General features: G+C 38.6%; 2 protein-coding genes across 2 annotated transcripts in view; both read right to left on the bottom strand.

Annotated features, from left to right (window-relative positions):
* The window catches only part of LOC122642324 (sister chromatid cohesion 1 protein 3-like), a 28,487-nt gene extending 16,386 nt beyond the window's left edge, over positions 1 to 12,101 (bottom strand). Inside the window, exons 1-4 of the mRNA XM_043835761.1 lie at positions 12,075 to 12,101; positions 11,719 to 11,978; positions 11,587 to 11,633; positions 11,419 to 11,468 (exon numbers count right to left, since the gene is read on the bottom strand). Of these exons, the coding sequence (XP_043691696.1) occupies positions 11,419 to 11,468; positions 11,587 to 11,633; positions 11,719 to 11,978; positions 12,075 to 12,101 (384 nt within the window). The remainder of the gene's footprint in view (positions 1 to 11,418; positions 11,469 to 11,586; positions 11,634 to 11,718; positions 11,979 to 12,074) is intronic.
* A 2,091-nt stretch (positions 12,102 to 14,192) lies between these two features.
* Positions 14,193 to 17,911, bottom strand: LOC122642071 (30S ribosomal protein 2, chloroplastic). Its single transcript, XM_043835483.1, has 4 exons — positions 17,485 to 17,911; positions 15,414 to 15,515; positions 14,948 to 15,244; positions 14,193 to 14,388 (listed from the first exon to the last, which is right to left on the bottom strand). Exons 1-4 carry the CDS (start codon positions 17,815 to 17,817, stop codon positions 14,350 to 14,352), a joined length of 771 nt encoding a protein of 256 aa, XP_043691418.1. The 5' UTR covers positions 17,818 to 17,911; the 3' UTR covers positions 14,193 to 14,349.
* Between the last annotated feature and the right edge of the window lie 202 nt (positions 17,912 to 18,113).

Here is an 18,113-nt window from a genome sequence, read left to right as displayed (position 1 = left end):
CTTTCCTTCTTTTTCTCCTTCTCTCTCCCTATTTTCTCTCTCTCTCTCTCACTCTATCGGCTCCCTCTCTCCTCTTTCTTTTTCTCTCTCTTTTCTTCTCTTCCTCTCTTTCCTTCCTCTCCTCTTTCCTATTCTGAAAATTTCTAACCTAAGAGCCTAAAATCAGAATTAGCTAAAATATACTTACCTTTTGAAGATCCAAAATCTTTTTTTAGCTTTGGCCCTCCAAAGAATCCTTGGTCCTAGCATCTCTCTCTCTCTCTCTCTCTCTCTCTCTCTCTCTCTCTCTCTCTCATTTCTTTGGTTTCTCCTCCCGTAAAATCCCTTTACTACCCTTCTCAGTCATGCTCATAGTTAGCAAAAACGGGAACGGCAAAAAAACAGAGTCCTACGGTACAGGTTTTAAATAGTAAAAAATTGCAAACGGACGGTCAAACAAAATGGTCAACAAAACAGAGAACGGTAAAAAATGGAAAACGGACGGTACGGGTTTTAAACGTTGATATTTCAAAAAAACGGCACTATTCTCATATAAATTGAGGAATTTTTATTTGAAATATATGCTTCTATTTTCAATATCCGTGCATTGACCTTGAGTTGAAGGTGATATCATGAAAAATGTAGCCCTTCGAGTCATCTTTATGTCAGTGAAAGAATCAGGCCGATCAAAGTTCGAGAGAGAAAGATATGGTCAGTTAAGTCCAAGGTCTTAAAAAACGGGAACGTGAGAACACACACGCACAAGGGAAGGGGTGCTCGGCCTCCTTGGCCAAATCTCTCTCTCTCTCATCTCTCCTTTTTCTCTCCCTCTCTCCCACGCACAATCTCTCATCTTTCTTTCCTTCTTTTACTCCTCTCTCCTTATTTTCTCTCTCTCACTCTCTCAGCTCCCTATCTCCTCTCTTTTCTTCTCTTCCTCTCTTTCCTTCCTCTCCTCTTTCCTATTCTGAAAATTTCTAACTTAAGAGCCTAAAATCAGAAATGTCTAAAATATACTTACCTTTTGAAGATCCAAAATCCTCTTTTAGCTTTGGCCCTCCAAGAATCCTTGCTCCTAGCTCCTCTTGTTCTTGAGTTTAGCCTTCAATCCTTCATAAGCTCACTGTTTTTTTTTGTCTCTCCTCTCCTTTTTTTCCCCTCTCTCACTTTCCTTCTTTCTCTCTCTCTCTCTCTCACGCACTCCTTTCTTTCATTTCTTTGGTTTCTCCTCCCATAAAATCCCTTTACTACCCCTCTTAGTCATGCTTTGCCTCCCTTTTTAGCCGGTGGTCATTCATGCATTGTGGTTGACCATGGTACCCTTATCTCCTACAATTACCATTAACCGCTTCATTGCTCATGATTTTTACATCTCATCTTTACCTTCCATTTGGAATCTTACCTTCCAAGTGGCAGCCCCACTGCCACATAGGCATCCACATCACCTCCTCCCCTCCATGTGGCATCCCTGCACATGCCACCTAGGATGACACATGTCCCAATCACATTCCATGCATTTTTCTTTCCTTCTTTGCTCTTGTCTCCTACGATGACATGTGTCATCCACATCATCAAGTGGGACCCACTTATATGTGTCAAATTAAATGTTTTAAATTCCTTTACCCAAAATGTTGTTGATAGGACTTGAACCTAGGACCTCTTACATTTTTTTGTTTTTGGTGCAACCTAAGACCTCTTACATGCATAAACAAAGTACACCAACCAATGGGCTAAGCCACTAATTTGTTATGTTCTCAACTTCTCATAAAAAAAAAATTTTATGATATCCCGTCACCTAACACATTTCCAAATAGGGGTTTTTAATTATTTAAAAACATCACGGAAGATTATTGTAAAAAATTTTAAAACTAAAACGGATTATGTTATTGAGTTTTTGACCTTTGACATTATTATTTAACAATTATTATGTCTAAATTATTGAAATTCCCGTTTTGCCTTTTTTCACTGTTTTGGGCGTTAATTTGAGTAGGAAACCCGGAATCGACTTCCGTCAGTTGTATAGGCTTCATTTTAAGATTTTTCTCAGTAATTTTTTAATTCTATAAATTATTTCACATTGTCACTACTCAGGTTTGTCGAGTTGGTGGAATTACCATAATGTCCCTATGTTACAATTTAAGTTGATTTAGAGTTCGAGCGAGCATTTTCTTTGTATGGTTTACATCTAATACTTGAACCTATATCGTACAATAAATTTTCAGACGTTCCCAAGATTAAATTCTAAAGATTTAGATGTAAAATTACTTTTATGCTCTTTTTCACCTATTGGCAGTCAAAGTTAGCGGGAAATATTAATACAAAAATGTGTGTGTTACAGAGCAGATAATTTGTCAAGAGTAGGTTGGAGACGATGAATGAAACACACGCAGTCAAAGACTCGTGGTGGGAAAGCAAATAAAGAACTTTCAGGGTGAAGTGTAGAAAAAGGAATTTTATTATTTAAAACGGATGACGGCATACAATTAATAAGGTAACAAGCAGTAAGAACTGCATCACACCAAAAACATTTGGGGACATTCATGTAGAGCATAATAGACCGGGCTACCTCGAATAAGTGTCTATTCTTGCTTCAGCCACCCCATTTTGTTGTGGAGTATACGAACAACTAGTTTGGTGAATGATACCATGAGAGAGGCAAAAATCAGAAATCTCAGTTTGAGAGTACTCAAGTGCATTATCAGAATGAAATATTTTAATGGACACATCAAACTAAGTTTTTTTTCCTCGATAAAAATTTTTGAATATAGTAAGTTGAGATCTATCTTTCAAAAGGTAAACCCAAGTGGAACGAGAGTAGTTGTCCACAAAACTAACAAAATAAGAAAGCCCTAATCTACCACGGACTCGACACAGACCCCAAATATTAGAATGTACTAGAGAAAACAAAGAACTTCTAGGTACAGTACGGACAGGGAAGGAGGTACGGTGATGTTTTCCGAGTTTACAAGCTTCACACTCAAAACGAGATGTAGACCTGCAACTAGGAACCAATAACTGGAGTTTAGATAGAGACGGGTAACCCAAACGTAAATGTCATTGCATGGGAGATGGTACGGTGATAGATGTAGCACAAGTAGAAGGTCCCATGCAATCCAGGTAATACAGCCCATCGGGCTCAAGCCCTCCACCAATCATCTTCCTTGTCTGAAGATCCTGAAATACATATTAAGAATGATAAAGAGTTATAGAACAATTACGAGATTTAGTAAGTTGACTGACAAATAAAAGGCTTAAAGTTAATTTAGGAACATAAAGAACAAGAAGAAGGTCATCGAGGATGTTGGAGAAACAATTCCATGACCAGGTACCTGAGTAGAGAATCCATCAGCAAGAATAACAATGGAAGAGGTTTGAACTTGATTCATCGAAGAAAACAAACTTGACTTACCAATCATATGACACGAAGCACCAAAATCAATAAGCCATGAGGTAGAGGAAGGATAAAAAGCATACTTACCATTATAGGCTAAGGTAACTGTAGAGGTGGAGGCAGATGCAGCTTCAAGTTGTTATAGGCATTTGACTAGTTGATTGTAATCATCATGAGACACAACGGATAAAGTACCATATATAGAACTCTGAGTCATATCACCAGTAAATTTCTTGATAGAAGTGTCAGTCATGGCTATATTGGCTAATTCAGATTTTCCATGTTTAGCCCAACAGGTATTCACAATATGATTTGGGTTGCCACAATAAGAACAATAACGGGAAGCCGGGAGACTCGTCAATGGGTTGATAACCTGTACCTCGCCCACCAGTGCCACGATCACGGCCTCTGACTTGGCCACGACCACGTCCTCGACCACGATTGGCAACAAAGGTTGAGTTGTCCTTGGGAGTGGTATCAATTTTGGATGGATTAGCCAGACGATTGATATGAGAGAATACTCATTGAGAGAAGGAATTGTGAGCAATTGACTCTTCACAGATTAATAGTTAGGATGTAGTCCAGCTCGAAATTTTGCAACATGGATCTCAGCTCTTTGTTGTTTCAACTGAACCAGATTGGTAGTTAAGGGCTGATGTATCTGGAAAATTGATTAGCTACACGATTGATATGAGAGAATACTTCATTGAGAGAAGGAACCGTGAGCAGTTGACTCTACATAGATTGATAGTCAGGATGTAGTCCAGCTAGAAATTTTGCAACATGGAACTCAGCTCTTTGTTGTTTCAACTGATCCAGATTGGTAGTTAAGGGCTGATGTATCTGGAGTTCTTCGACCATGCCTTTATAACTGACAAAATATTCACTCAATGATTTGTCTCCCTCTTTGAAATTGAGGAGTGTCTCATAGAGATCATATACTCGGGCGATAGTCTTCTCTTGAGAAAAACTTTCACACAGATCATTTAAGACATCCTTAGCTAGATAACATCACATTTGAAGCAATAGCCGGTTCAACACTGTTCCATAACCATATTTTGATAATAGAGTTCTCACGCATCCACTCATCATAGGCTTTAACGGTGGAAGGTTCTTTAGGATCAACAGTAGGAGGATCATCACTAATATACTTTGACTTTCCTTTGGCATGAACGTATGCCTGTACGGCTTGAGTCCATAAAAGGTAATTTGATAGCCCGGAGAGCATAATAATAGTAATCTGAACTTGAACACTGTCAATAGGTGGTTGGGATCAGCCATTGAGACAACTGATCAATAAAATCAAAACCGGCAGCAAGGAATGAACCCTAATTATAGGGTAATTCAAGTCTTCAAAGCAAAAATAGGTCGAACAGACGCACTCTGGTAATTGCAGCATCAACAATCAGGAGTAAAGTAAGGATGAAACCCTAGCTAGGATTGAACAAGGTATTCATATAAAGTAGCTAAGATCAGCTACAGAAGAAGGGATCAAACCCTAAGGGATAAAACCTTAAATCCTTGTAGCAATCAGGTAGGTAATCCGGAAGTAGTAATCAACCAAGAACAGTCCGGCAGCAATAGAAGAAAAGAAAAAGTAATGCAGCAAGAGAATCCAATCAACGGATCGAATGCACCTTCTACATGGAGCACTCGATCTTCAAAAATCCAGAAACTTGAATCTGCAGGAGGTGTAGAGTAAAACTTGAATAATGTGCTCCATATAGATGCCAAATAACAAGTAAGATGCCATGGTTTATTGTTGTTTGAACATCAACAGGGCAAAATCAACCAAATATCAACAGCATGAAGGCTGCGATCAGAAAAGCTTGAAACCCTTGAAGGACTCTCAAACCAGCAGTAAATGCTTTAGCTTCTTGTTGATATCAATGATACCATGTAAGAAGTCACAACAGAAAAATCAGAGAACCGAGAGAGATGAACAAGGGAGAAAAGAGACAGACTAGTATGTTGGATCGAACTAGACAGTTCCCTCCCACAGGCTTCTATTTATATAGGATTAGAATACAACCATAAAGGACTCCTAATCCTACTAGGAGTCACAAAAACAGAAAAGACACAACTATAGTAGGAAATCAAACTAGGACAAGGACTACTAACTAGGACTTATAGAATGAGACACCTAGGAGTTAGGCATCTCAATTAGAACTAGGAATATTCTAATCGAGATAGCCCTAACCCTAGAGCTCGATACACTTTAACAAATGAGAAAGTCTATATTGTGACCATGGTTAGGTCCTATGTCGATGAAATGATATAGCGAGCATCATGATCCTTGTGTAACAATTTCATTTAACAAGTATAAGGAAATAGCAAAATTAGATATATTTATATGGATCTGTGTTTTGCCAAATTTAAGAGTGACCACTCATCTTGTTTTCTAAAATCAATTTGAATCCAAAAAGTGGGAAAAAAATATATTTAAAATTAAAAAAGGAAAATTATAGTGCCACCCCCTAAGGTTTATATAAAATACAGAACGACCCCCTGTGTTTTTAAAATATACAACCAAACCCCCTAAGTGAACGGTGAGTAAACGGTGTTAAATAATATATTTTAAATACCAACTTTGCCCTTCAATTAAAATAACCCTATTCTAATTTTTATTTTTCTAACATAAAAAAGTGGGACCCACCACTATTTATTCTTCTTCTTCTTTCTTGTTCTTCTTCAACCACCACCCCACCACCGCTGCAATCTTCGTCCCACTCCACCAGATTCCCTTTCTCCTTCGATCCCTTCCACTTGAATTGGCACCATGTGAAAGCGCCACTTGTGTGGCGCGAGAACCCCATCGTCGCACACCTCGACTCCCGCGTCCTTGTCGCCAGTGGCACCTGCGACTTCATCGATGACCTACTCGCTGTCGAAATGTACGACATCGACTCCAGGAGATGGGACACGTGTCAGTCCATGCCGTCGTTATTCAAGGACTCCACCACCAGCACTTGGATCTCCATTGCCGCCACCAACCACAAACTCTACCTGCTGGAGAAGTGTTCCTGTCTGATCTGCTCCTTCGATGCTTAAACCAAGACATGGGGAGACACCTTTAATCTGAACCTGCAGATCTCGAATCCCAACAAGATTAATACCGATAAATGGACAATTCGATGAGTTGTAGAAAGGAGATGAATCATTCACCCAACTACCTTGGTAGAGATTACATCTACTACTCGGCTCTAATTTAGCAGAGACAAGGTGAACACATGAAGAGATCAGAAGTACTACAACAGTAACAATTAAAATGAAATTGGTATCAAACCCATAACCCATGTTTCTTACAGCAACCTCAGGTTTTCTATTTGTAAGGTAAAGAAGCTGAGAAAGGGGGGATTTAAGGAAGAAACTTGCTACTTTAGCCTATATATAAGGAAAAAAGAAATCATGTAAGAGATTTAAAGAGATTTTGAAATAATTGGAAAGAGAGAGAATATAGGCTTTCAGCAAATATAGGGTATTAAGATATGGACATGTGAGATCTAGAGTGTTACCGTTGGTTTTAAGCAGGAGAGAAATGTAGAAGTTTGAGGCGACAAATGAATTGATCATCAGGGAGGGTGGGGTGTGGTGTTGTTAGGTTGCAGGGGGTAGGGCGGGTGGGATTGAGTTGCAACAGGTGGTGGGGCCAGTGGGGTTGCAGAGAAGAAGAAGAAGAAGAAGAAGGAGGAAGAGGGATGGTGGGTCCCATTAAGTTTGTGTCAAGAGTAAAATTAGTAAAAAGACAAACATTGGAATTAGGGGTATATTAGTCATTTTAAATCATGAATTACCAACACAGTACCACTTAACGGGAATGATATAACATAGTGGGGCTGTTTGTAACAACTAACCAAACCTTAGGGGGTGTGGCTGTATAATTTAGAAACATAGGGGATCGCTCTGTATTTAATACAAACCTCAGGGGGTGGCAGTGTCATTTTCCCAATTAAAAAAAAAGAGAGTTAATTTTTAAATACATTGTAACCATCTGGACCAAGTGGGTGAATGTTAAAAATTTCTATTATGATCCAGTTAACCACACGAAATATGCACACAACCACCTACCTACTTTCCATTTTGTCTTAGATTCATTAAGAGAAACTCATGTAAGGGGGGACATAACCCGCCTTACCCCTACCCAAAGAGGATACAGATCACACTCTCACTCAGAAATAAAAAGAGCCCAACCAAGTTAATAACCTAGCTACCTCCTAAAGACAAGTAGACCTGCTTTATCTTCTTTCAAAATTTGACTAAATTGAGTAGGCAATTCATGCTCCATGTGGAAAATATTATTACTGGAAGCCCCGCAAGCATACTTTGCCAAAAAACAGCAGCCCGGTTACTTTCCCTATAAGAGAAAAAGAGGTTGACACCAAGAGCCTCTGAAAGGGACAACACTTCCTGAAACCAGAACCAACAACTCTAAAGGTTGCATTTACGCTGCTTAACAAAATTCACCGTTGTGGCTGAATCCGAACTGACATGGCAACCTGTAAAACCCAACTCGGAACACAAACGAAGGTCATCCAAAAGGGCCCTCCAACAACCTCTTCTTCCTCCAGCAACCTCTTTTGTACACATTTAACTCCTTCGTATTGTCAGAACTCAGAACCAACACTTGATTGATCATCAATATCAACAACAGCCCCTTCATTGGGTTTCCCAATATCAAACAAAAACGGAGAAGAAGGCAAAGGTGGGAGGAAAGGGTATCAATAGCCTCTTCATTCCCACTATTCTCCCCCTGAAGAGGATGTTGATGAGGAGTAAAGAAAGGTATAGATTCAAAGAAGGTGACATCTTTGGAGAGAAGTCGCCTTCAGGAAGAGAGATGGTAGCATTTATACCCCTTGGTAGAGGAGGAATATCCAAGAAACAGGCATTTGAGTTCCTTGGGGTCAAGCTTAGTCCTAAAAGATTTATTGACATGGACATAGCAAACACCCAAATACTTTAGGAGGAAGAGAGAAAGCAGATGTCTAAGGAGACAATGTTTCCAAAGAGAATTTGGAGCTAAGGAGTTTAGTGGGCATGCGGTTGATTAAAAAGGCAGTTGTAAGAAGAGCTTCAGACCAAAAAGTTTTAGGAACATGCATGCCAAATAAAAGGCTCCTAGTGACCTCCAATAAATGGCGACATTTCCTCTCAGCTACCCTATTCTGTTGGGGTGTGTCAACACAAGCCCTGATGGATAATGCCATTATCAATGAAAAAATTTTGGAGGCTACCATACATATACTCCCCTCCTTTATTAAAACGAACAATTTTGATTTTACTTTCAACCTAAGTAAGAACTAGTTGGTAGAAATTTTTAAAGGCATCATAGACATCACTCTTATGTTTCAACAAAAAAAAGTCTAAGTGGACCAGGAATAATCATCAATAAAGGAAACGAAATAACGATAACCAAATAAATAAGTAATAGGAGAAGGTCCCCAAACATCAGTATGCACAATATGGATCTATTGACATGGTAAGGATAAGAAGAACGACAATGTTTAGCAAACAAACAAGGTTCACACTGAAATACATGGGAAAAAAGAATATAAGAAAACAAGTGGGGCAATTTTTTCTCAAAAAACCAAAAGAAGGGTGGCCCAAACGATGATGCCACAACATCACAGAGTCAACGGAACTGTTGTCACTACACCCACACGCGTAGGACTGAGCAGTAGGTAGAGGGGATGTTCCTGGATCAAGAAGGTAGAGTCCCTTTTCTTCACGTCCATTGCCAATAACCCTCTTTGTTACCAAATCCTGAAAAACACAATGAAATGGAAAAAAAAGTAACACAACAATTCAAGGATTTGGTTAGGTGGCTCACAGATAAGAGGTTAGTGTTAAACTGAGGAACATGAAGAATGGAGTCAAGGGAGATAGAAGGAGTGACACGGACACTACCCTTAAAAAATAGAAGGGAACCATCAACAACCCTAATCTTTTCCTTACCAAAACAAATAGAAGAGTCATAACACTAAGATATGCCGGTCATATGGTCAGTGGCTCCAAAGTCAATGACCCACATAGAGGCAGCAGAAGGAGCAGATGTAGAGGCCTGTAAAGTGGAAGCTAAAGAATCTGGCACTGCAGGTGTAGAAGTATAGCTATTTAGATATGACAAAACCCTGCAAAATACTGCAATATCATCCTGAGTGCGAAATCTGGTGTATGTCTGTAGTCCATATGGATATCCCATAGGTTCGACCTCAGTCATTATAGTGTTTGCTCTGGCTCCCCCTCTCTTGTTGCCATGCATACCAGGGGGAGAGCCATAAACCATCCAACATCTCTCTTTAGTGTGCACAGATTTCCCACAATGATCATAGCTGAATCTATCCTTGTCATTCCCTCGGGGTGGCCCTTGGCCTCTTCCTCCAACCTCTGACATAATGTAGGAACACATGTAAAAAGTGGGAATGATACCCAAACTGAATGGGTAGTACAAATTCTACCCAAAAAAACCTTTCAAACACTGGTAAACACAGTCCAACAAGCAAATTAGGCAAATAAATCAACAAAATTCAGCTCCACTACATGCTTCAATGTATAATGGCATCATACAGCAACATGAGAGACTCAAACAACACTCCTCACCAACACCAAGCAGCTGAAAGTATTACATACCATCTTTACAGGCAAAACAGACTGAAACCAAGGTTGGCGGTGCAATTGTCCAGGTTGAGTTTTGCATCAGCGGTGTGTTGATAGCTCCCTTCTTCACCAGTAGCACCTTCTATCCAATCTGAAACAACTCATAATCTTGAAACAATATAACTCGGCAAATAAAACCTATCAAATAGGTTCAATATAGTAGTATATCACAAAACAATCATTATTCCAACAACTGGCAACATTATAGAGCATCACAGTTTGGAGTTGCAAAGAAATAGGGCTAGATATCACCAGCGGAGCCTATATAGGCTTGAAAGTAGACTCCAGGGCGACTCCACAGGACAGGACCTGATTTCATCTCCAACTGACCTCGGATGAAGGAGAAACAAGAACTTCCCAGAATTGGCGGAGTTACTGTAGCAGCAGCACAATAAGTGAGTTGCAGACCTTAGGCTTTCCTCCTTTGCAACCAAGGTTTTGGGGGCTAGAAAGGGGACCCTAGGGCAACTCCAATGGGCCAGGTCCAAGCTTCAACAAAGCCAAGATGGGGAGAATAAGAGCTGTTTCAGAAAAAGGGCTTCAAAAATCAGGGTACTGTTCACGAAACTGTATTCTGGCTGTCCTTCTTTGATTTGAGCTTCAAACAGCCAAGTCTTCACGTAATAACCTATCTTGGTGCTTCCATAGCCATCAAGAAATATGGCATGGTTTCTTCAAAGTTTTCACATCGCAGCCCCTTCTTTGGAACCCCTTTGTAACCTAGGGTTCCAAAGAGAGGGAAAGGAGGCGGAGAGCTTGTAAAACGACTCTAAAATCAGAACCGGAGGGCGCTCTGATACCAAGTTGGAAGTTAAAGAATGTAGGAGAAAAATGAAAGAGGAAAAGAGAGATGATGGTGCAATGTTGTATGTTAAAGTATTCTCTCCAACACACCTATATTACTTCACTAATAATAAGAAAGGGATTACATACACCTCCCTACGGAGGTAAAATGTAAAAAAGAAAAATTACAATATAAAGCAACTAAACAACAATCTAGTTCCTAAAGTACCCTTATTACATAAAATCTAACAAAATCTCCATATTGGACACTCAAGAATATTGAGAAAACATTCTTTAAATTTAGGATATTACATTCCTGATGGATTAGGAATGCCTAAGGCTATAATTAAGTGGACTAGTCTCTTCCCTAGATACATCTTGCGCAATAGGGGATCTATCACTCCTACACTCCGGAGTGGAATAAGGAAGAAGAGACAAGTCCAGGAAATCGGTTCAAAGTCATCAATAACTCTTACTATGGCTTACAGCCACACAATAATATAATATCTAAGTATGCACTTTAATTGTGTTTCTGAATCTCAGATCGATCCTAGAAGTTTAAGATTTACAAAGGCATTAATGACATGAAATTCTGATAAAGACTTCCCCTCATCAATGAAGAAAGCAATATAAGTATTTCCTTCAGCAGGGATCTGATCTGTGGACAAGATCAAACCAACACTCACTCATAGATAATGTACAACTCACAGAAATTCTCAAAAATAATTGGAGGGGAAAAAAGTTCCCAAATGAAAGTTTCAATCCAAGACCAAAACCTATTAGTGTAATCTCTTCCCAACGCTTGATATTATTATCTGGTGATCTGAGAAGCAAGTACACAGATTCAACAATAAAGTTGGAACAGAACATAGCTACACATTAGGATGGTGAGACCTGAAAAATCTTACCCGTCAAGAGATAACTCAGCATCCAAATACCAAGAAACAAGCTCAAATGTCTCTGGCAAAGTGACGGAGTGAAATGGAGCATGAGTTGCATCCTCTGGTAGATTAACAACTGCTGAGCCAAAGGCATTGTATATCCTGATCCGTATCTCATTGCTGTCACACCGGAAATAGTCCACCTTCTTTGAATATATACGAACGACACCCAATAGAAGGTGTGCTGACAATCGCAAGGCAATTGGGACTTCCTGGTACATAATAGTCTAAAAGAAACATCAAAAGAAACAAAGAGCAGGGAATTAACTCCAGTATAATAACCACATGTTAAAACAAAAAATGCTCATTAGATTAGAACACACATAGCATGAGTTGTTCTCTAGGGTCATGCCGCAGATGCGGTACACATGTAGAATTCCCATTTGAGGGTCCAACTGTTATGGTTCATTTAGTGTGTAAGGTGCTCGTCAGAAAATTGAAACGACCTCCAAAGGCATTTTATGTGAAATGATCCCAAAGGCACTTCTTTTCTCTCCACAATAACAGATTGGCCTAAATTCTCTAGAATATTTCAGAATTTCATGATTTCGTTCCACGCCATTCCAGCTTTGAGTATGAACAATATGGATTTACAGAAAATAACACACCGTAAATGCCTATAGCGTAGTGATGAACTGAAGAAATGGAAGAATAAATGTGCAATTCAAAATAAAAAATCAGACAGATGCTAATCAAAGAGAAGTTTGGTTTTGGCGAAAATTGAATCAACTTCAATTCGGTTCTTTAGGGGTATTTTTTTTTTTTTAAAGAATTTAATCAATTTTTAATGCAAAACACCTAGAAAGACGAATGGGATAGACATACCGACAGGCACGGACGTCAGAAGCTATAACTTGGGGTGTTTTAACCTTGTTTTGTAGATGAGCTGCCATCCAAATCGTTCCTAAAGGGCTTTTCCGAGCAAGAAAGGTGTGCGAGTAGAACATCTTCTAGGGTTTCGAGTTTCGAGTAGCAGACCGTAATGGAGATCACTGGTTTCTCACTTAGTAGCGCGGGAAATATGCATTGGCGCCGACAATTTTATATGTCTATGAGAGATCGAGAGCTTACAGAAATTTCCAATTTTTTATGTAAAATAACGGGACTGCCATAGGATTTTTTAGTAGAAAAACATTTTATTTAGGGTAAATTACATCCTCCACTGTACTTTGCCCTAATTACACATTAGTCCCATCAACTTTCCGAGCAAGAAAGGTGTGCGAGTAGAACATCTTCTAGGGTTTCGAGTTTCGAGTAGCAGACCGTAATGGAGATCACTGGTTTCTCACTTAGTAGCGCGGGAAATATGCATTGGCGCCGACAATTTTATATGTCTATGAGAGATCGAGAGCTTACAGAAATTTCCAATTTTTTATGTAAAATAACGGGACTGCCATAGGATTTTTTAGTAGAAAAACATTTTATTTAGGGTAAATTACATCCTCCACTGTACTTTGCCCTAATTACACATTAGTCCCATCAACTTTCCCCAAGTTCATCTGTATCTCCTACAATTTATAATAAATTACTATTACACCCATGTCATTAGGGTCCATCTATCAAACCGTGATGTGTCTTAGTAGTGTTTATTTTAATCCCAAAATAACCCTGGGTGCATGTATTGACATTAAGTTGGGTGTGCTGTCAATATTTGTCAATATTGACATTAATTTTGTTGCAATTGGGACTTTGTATTTGGTGTAAATTAGTGGAAGATGGTATTGACAAATATTGACATTAATTTTATTGTGCCATATATGATAATGATGGCAATCACAAGTTAAATTTATTTAAGTTAATAAATTAATGGTATTTTTGTAATAATTGATTAATTTGATAAAAAATGTTCCAGAACAGGTTTTACTGAACGAATTAACATATGTTTTCTGATTTGAAAACGTTTTTGGAACAAATTTATCAAACACCATTTTAGAGGCCAAAAATATGTTTTCAGAACAGGAAAAAAAATTTGATAAACATAAAAAACAACGTTTCTGTAATAGAAGCGTTACCAAACACGCCTAAAACTCATGGAAAGAGAAGAAAGAAAAAAAACGCGTTTGGTAACGCTTCTATATCAAAGCTTCCTTATGGCATATACCTGGGTCACCTTGACAAGTAAAAAATATCAAACACATTATATATCAAACACTACCAATGTCTACTGACAATACAGACCAAATCGAATCTTTTTCTTGATAATTGCAATAATGCCAATTGCTCCTGATACACCTAGATTTGCTCATGAGTTGCTATCTGTATTGAAAGTAAACTGCTTCACTGGAGAAAATCCCCATTTTGCTGTTCATTGATAAGAAAAAGATAAAACAAGAACACCAAAAGCTAGTCTTTCCACACAAATTTTCAAAGATAGTCTTCAATTTTTTAAAGGGTTGTCTCTAATTTTTCAAGTTTCAGTATACCACTAAGCAAACTCTGAATTCAATTGCGGTACCAAAAAACTGAGTGGGGATATCTTGGGCTATACTATTGCTCAAGTTATCCTGTAAACCTCTACAATAGAGAGCACCTAATTTTTAAATTACAACGCATACAAGGTACATTGCACTTGAATCTCCCAAAATTCCTGCAATAAAGCTATGCTCTGTTTACACGAATTGGTTGCCCATCCAATACCTGCAAGGAACAATATGCATCAGACTTTTGAAAAATTAAAATCCCTCATGAATTCCTACAATAGGAGGAAGCAACTAGGCATTTATGGCTACTATTCCTCATATATTTTCTAGGTTGAGTTCAGGAACCCCCCACACCTGGGGCGGACTAAATCTCCACCAAAAGCCTCCACACAAACCTCCTGGAAAAAACCATGGAGCTACACAGCCAAAAAAAGTCTCTTTGGGTGCATATAGCATTATAGCAGCATAGCCACTATCTTCAGTCCACATAACCAGGCATTGATGACTTATGCTGTGTTTTGTAATGTTGTCCTCAAGCCCTCTATTATTAGACAGAGTGTAAGAAGATGCGATGGTAAAACTTTAAAGTGTTATACTAAAAGGAAAAAATTCTAGCAAACACAGCCTTGGATAACAAATCATAAATCTATAGGAATGCACACACACACACACGTGTATTGACCCCTCATGTGCTTCCAACTATGAATAAGCACAAATATGTATGTCTTAGAACTTCATGCTTCATATGGACCTGATGAAGGCATCAAAGAACTTACCACATTATTAAACGATGAAATTGCAGCTTCCACATCGTCATCTGTAGAAAATGTCACAAACCCAAACCCACTTGATTTTGAGGTCCCTGGTACACGTGAGAGTTTTGCACTCAAAACCTTTACCTTCTCAGCAAAAAAATTGGTAAGAGTATCTGAAGTTACTGTCTTTGCAAGATTTCCCACATAGACTTTGTGGGGACTGTCAATAAATTGGGACTTCTCAGCTTGGAGGGGTAGATCCACATTCTGCAAAGGTTTGTCTGTCAAATTAACTTTGATTTGACGTCCTCCAATTTCCTGTCATCAAGTACATGGAACACAAATGGGACTATAGCTTTATTCTATTCCGAAATCCTCATGAACAAATTTACATAAAGAGTGTGAATTCATGATTGCTTTTACAAGGGATGATAATAGTATCGTTTCTTTCACATTCTTATTTTCTATAAATAAAACTACAGCTTACTGTCCCATTGAGCTTCTCAATAGCTGCAGCTGCATCCTCAACAGTCTTCATATTAACAAATCCAAAACGCCGGCTCCTCCCTGAGTACTTATCATACATCACCTGCAGCAAGATGATGATGATGAAGATCAACCTCAAAAAACATAATCAAATCCAGTTGCCTTACCTTTTTCTTTGTCCTCCTTCCATTTTTTCATTTTTTTTGGAACTTAATTGCCACCATAACTTAATTATGCCATCTGCACTTACAAAATAAAAATAAAGTGTTCCCTTGCCTATTGATAACTATCTTAAAAATAGCAATGTAAAATGGGTGCCTAGCCTACATCATACGGTATGGATGAAAACTGACTGAGTTATTGGCTTGCCTTGTGCTATCCCCCTAGAAATTATTTTTTAATCAGAAAGTCGAAACCCTTATTCTTTTTCCTTTACCTGCTGAGTACAATAGAGAAAGGCATTCCACAATCACAGTGACTACTTTAAAGGGCCTTTCCATCTGCTGGGATAACAAGAAGTGAAGCCACACCAAATGCTTTGTTACCAAGAGGTGAAATACTTCAAGGGAAGAAAATTTTACAGAACATTCTTGAGGTTTTTAGTAGATCGCTATCCTCCTCTAGAGCTCTGATGTCAGATTCAATGTTAGACAAGTATCACTTTGTTAATAGCCCAAAACCATTTAATGGGTCATTTCAAAGAAAGTTTACCTCCAGTTGTTGCAAAGGAAAAGACAAAGAGGCCATGGCTAAGCCTATAGTTTACAGTAAGATTGTCCCTTCATATCTTCTTCTCCAATGGTGACGTATGTAGCCCAACGTTACGAAATATCTTAGCTTATCCACCACCATTTATTCATTTCACCTTTTCTATGCTTGTTAATAAATCATTTGCTTCTCCAAAAATAAACTAACTAGAGCAAACATATTCACTACAATGCATAATTTAATATTTTTCAGTGAATGCAAGGTTATGTAGATGGCTGCAATGGCAGTCAGTTACGCTCTAAATTCATCCACCATCAACCACAGGTGGTTGCTGTTAAGGTGATGGTTGTGGTTTGGGAGAGGAAAATGGGAGGTCAAGATATTCATGTTTTCTATTACTTTCTCCCTTTCCCACTTCCCACTGAGGTTCCAAGCATATTACATTGTATACAAAAGAAACAGAATAAAAGAGTAACAGAGGGAACACCACCACAATAGTTTAGTGACAAAGATATGATCAATACTGCCAGTGCCAACCAATTGTTCTACCATAGTGTGCATCTTTAAAAAAAATAGTTAAGTCAATTTTGAAGCACTTCTTTCCAACAGAAAAAAAAAAAAAAAAAAAAAAAAAAGACTTCTCCTGAACCTGTATTTTCTTGACAATTCTTATTAATTAGCATTACCTGAAAATATCAAAATTTCCTAATATGATACCTCCCAAATTTAACAGTTTTTTTTCTCAAAATTCGTTCAAAGTAGTTCGATTTACAATGCAGAGGAAGTTTAAGAGTACTGCAAGCTGCCAACACTGTCCCATGGAGGTTGCAGAGTGGTTCATTCATCCTGGTCCAAACATGGGGAAATAACTTCTTTTTTCTCCCAATATTCTCCTAGCTGTCAACATTGCTGGTTTGTAACAGAGTATGCAGAGATCTTGAGTTTTTAGTGCAATACAATTATACAAATTCAATGAATTTAAAGGGAATAATTTTTCTCTCTAAATTATATATAAAGGATAGAATTTATAGAGTTCTGTTAGGTTTATATTTGGTGGAGTATTTACACTTGAACAAGGATTCCATCTTCTACCATGAGATCATCTGTAGTTCATAGAATTTAGAAAGATTGGATGCAGGATATACTCTGTTTGTACCATTCTTCAGGTAGGTAGCAAAAGCAAACGTGAAACCAAAAAATCACATTGGAGTGCGCGTCTGATGATGTAGCAGGAATATATCAAGCAACTTTTACTTAGGAATTCCTATTAAAAAGCTTCGCAATGTCATATCTTTCTGTTGTCTGAGCAAAGCAACTCGAAATAAAGACATATTTTCAACGAATATGAATTCATCTCTAAATACCTCGGCCTTCTCAACCTCTCCTTGTTCCGAGAATATTTGTGTGAGCTCAGCGTTATCGACGGTCCGTGGAATATTTCCGACGTACAATCTCTTCGCTGCCTCGGACGGTAGATCTTGCGTCGACACAGAGGCTTCTTCGGCAACAGCATAGACACTTAGGGTTCTTGAAGGGTATAAGTTGAGAAGAGTTGCAGCTAGTCCATGAGAACTGGAAAGAGAACCTGTCCTGGGAAGTTGGAGACGGGGTTTTGTTGGGATTTTTGTATGGATTCTGATCGATTTTGAGGATTGCTGGAAAATATTCGAAGGTACTAACGACGAGAGTGACGCCATGACGCAGTTACCCAAAACCTAGAGCTTCAGAGTAGATAATTGTTAGGGTTATGCATTCTGCAGAGCCAAAAACTGGAAGATTTTGCACCGTCTGGTGAAGGCTCTGGAGCCACAGTTGTGGATAGAGAAATGAGACATTATCCAGTTCTGCTCTAGCCTATATATACGCTATCTGCTGCTTTGTTGCGCCCTGCGCGCAACAAGCCTTCAAGCATCTTAGCGGGAAAGGAATACATCTTGTGCAACGTGATTCACTGACAGATCGTCCAACATATCAATATCTACCGTTAATTTGG

The sequence above is a fragment of the Telopea speciosissima genome, chromosome 10 (genome assembly GCF_018873765.1).
Source record: "Telopea speciosissima isolate NSW1024214 ecotype Mountain lineage chromosome 10, Tspe_v1, whole genome shotgun sequence".
Taxonomy (NCBI): domain Eukaryota; kingdom Viridiplantae; phylum Streptophyta; class Magnoliopsida; order Proteales; family Proteaceae; genus Telopea; species Telopea speciosissima.
The sequence above is the reverse complement of the archived record's forward strand: the minus strand, read 5'-3'. Positions and strand labels throughout refer to the sequence as shown.

Bases quoted from the DNA above. Each gene is read 5' to 3' on its own strand.
- LOC122642071 (XM_043835483.1), bottom strand. From the start codon at position 17,817: ATGGCGTCACTCTCGTCGTTAGTACCTTCGAATATTTTCCAGCAATCC. The intron at 15,516-17,484 runs GTATTTAGAGAT...ATCTTGCTGCAG, and splicing joins GAGAGGTTGAGAAGGCCGAG to GTGATGTATGATAAGTACTC. The intron at 15,245-15,413 runs GTAAGCTGTAGT...ACTTGATGACAG, and splicing joins TTGAGAAGCTCAATGGGACA to GAAATTGGAGGACGTCAAAT.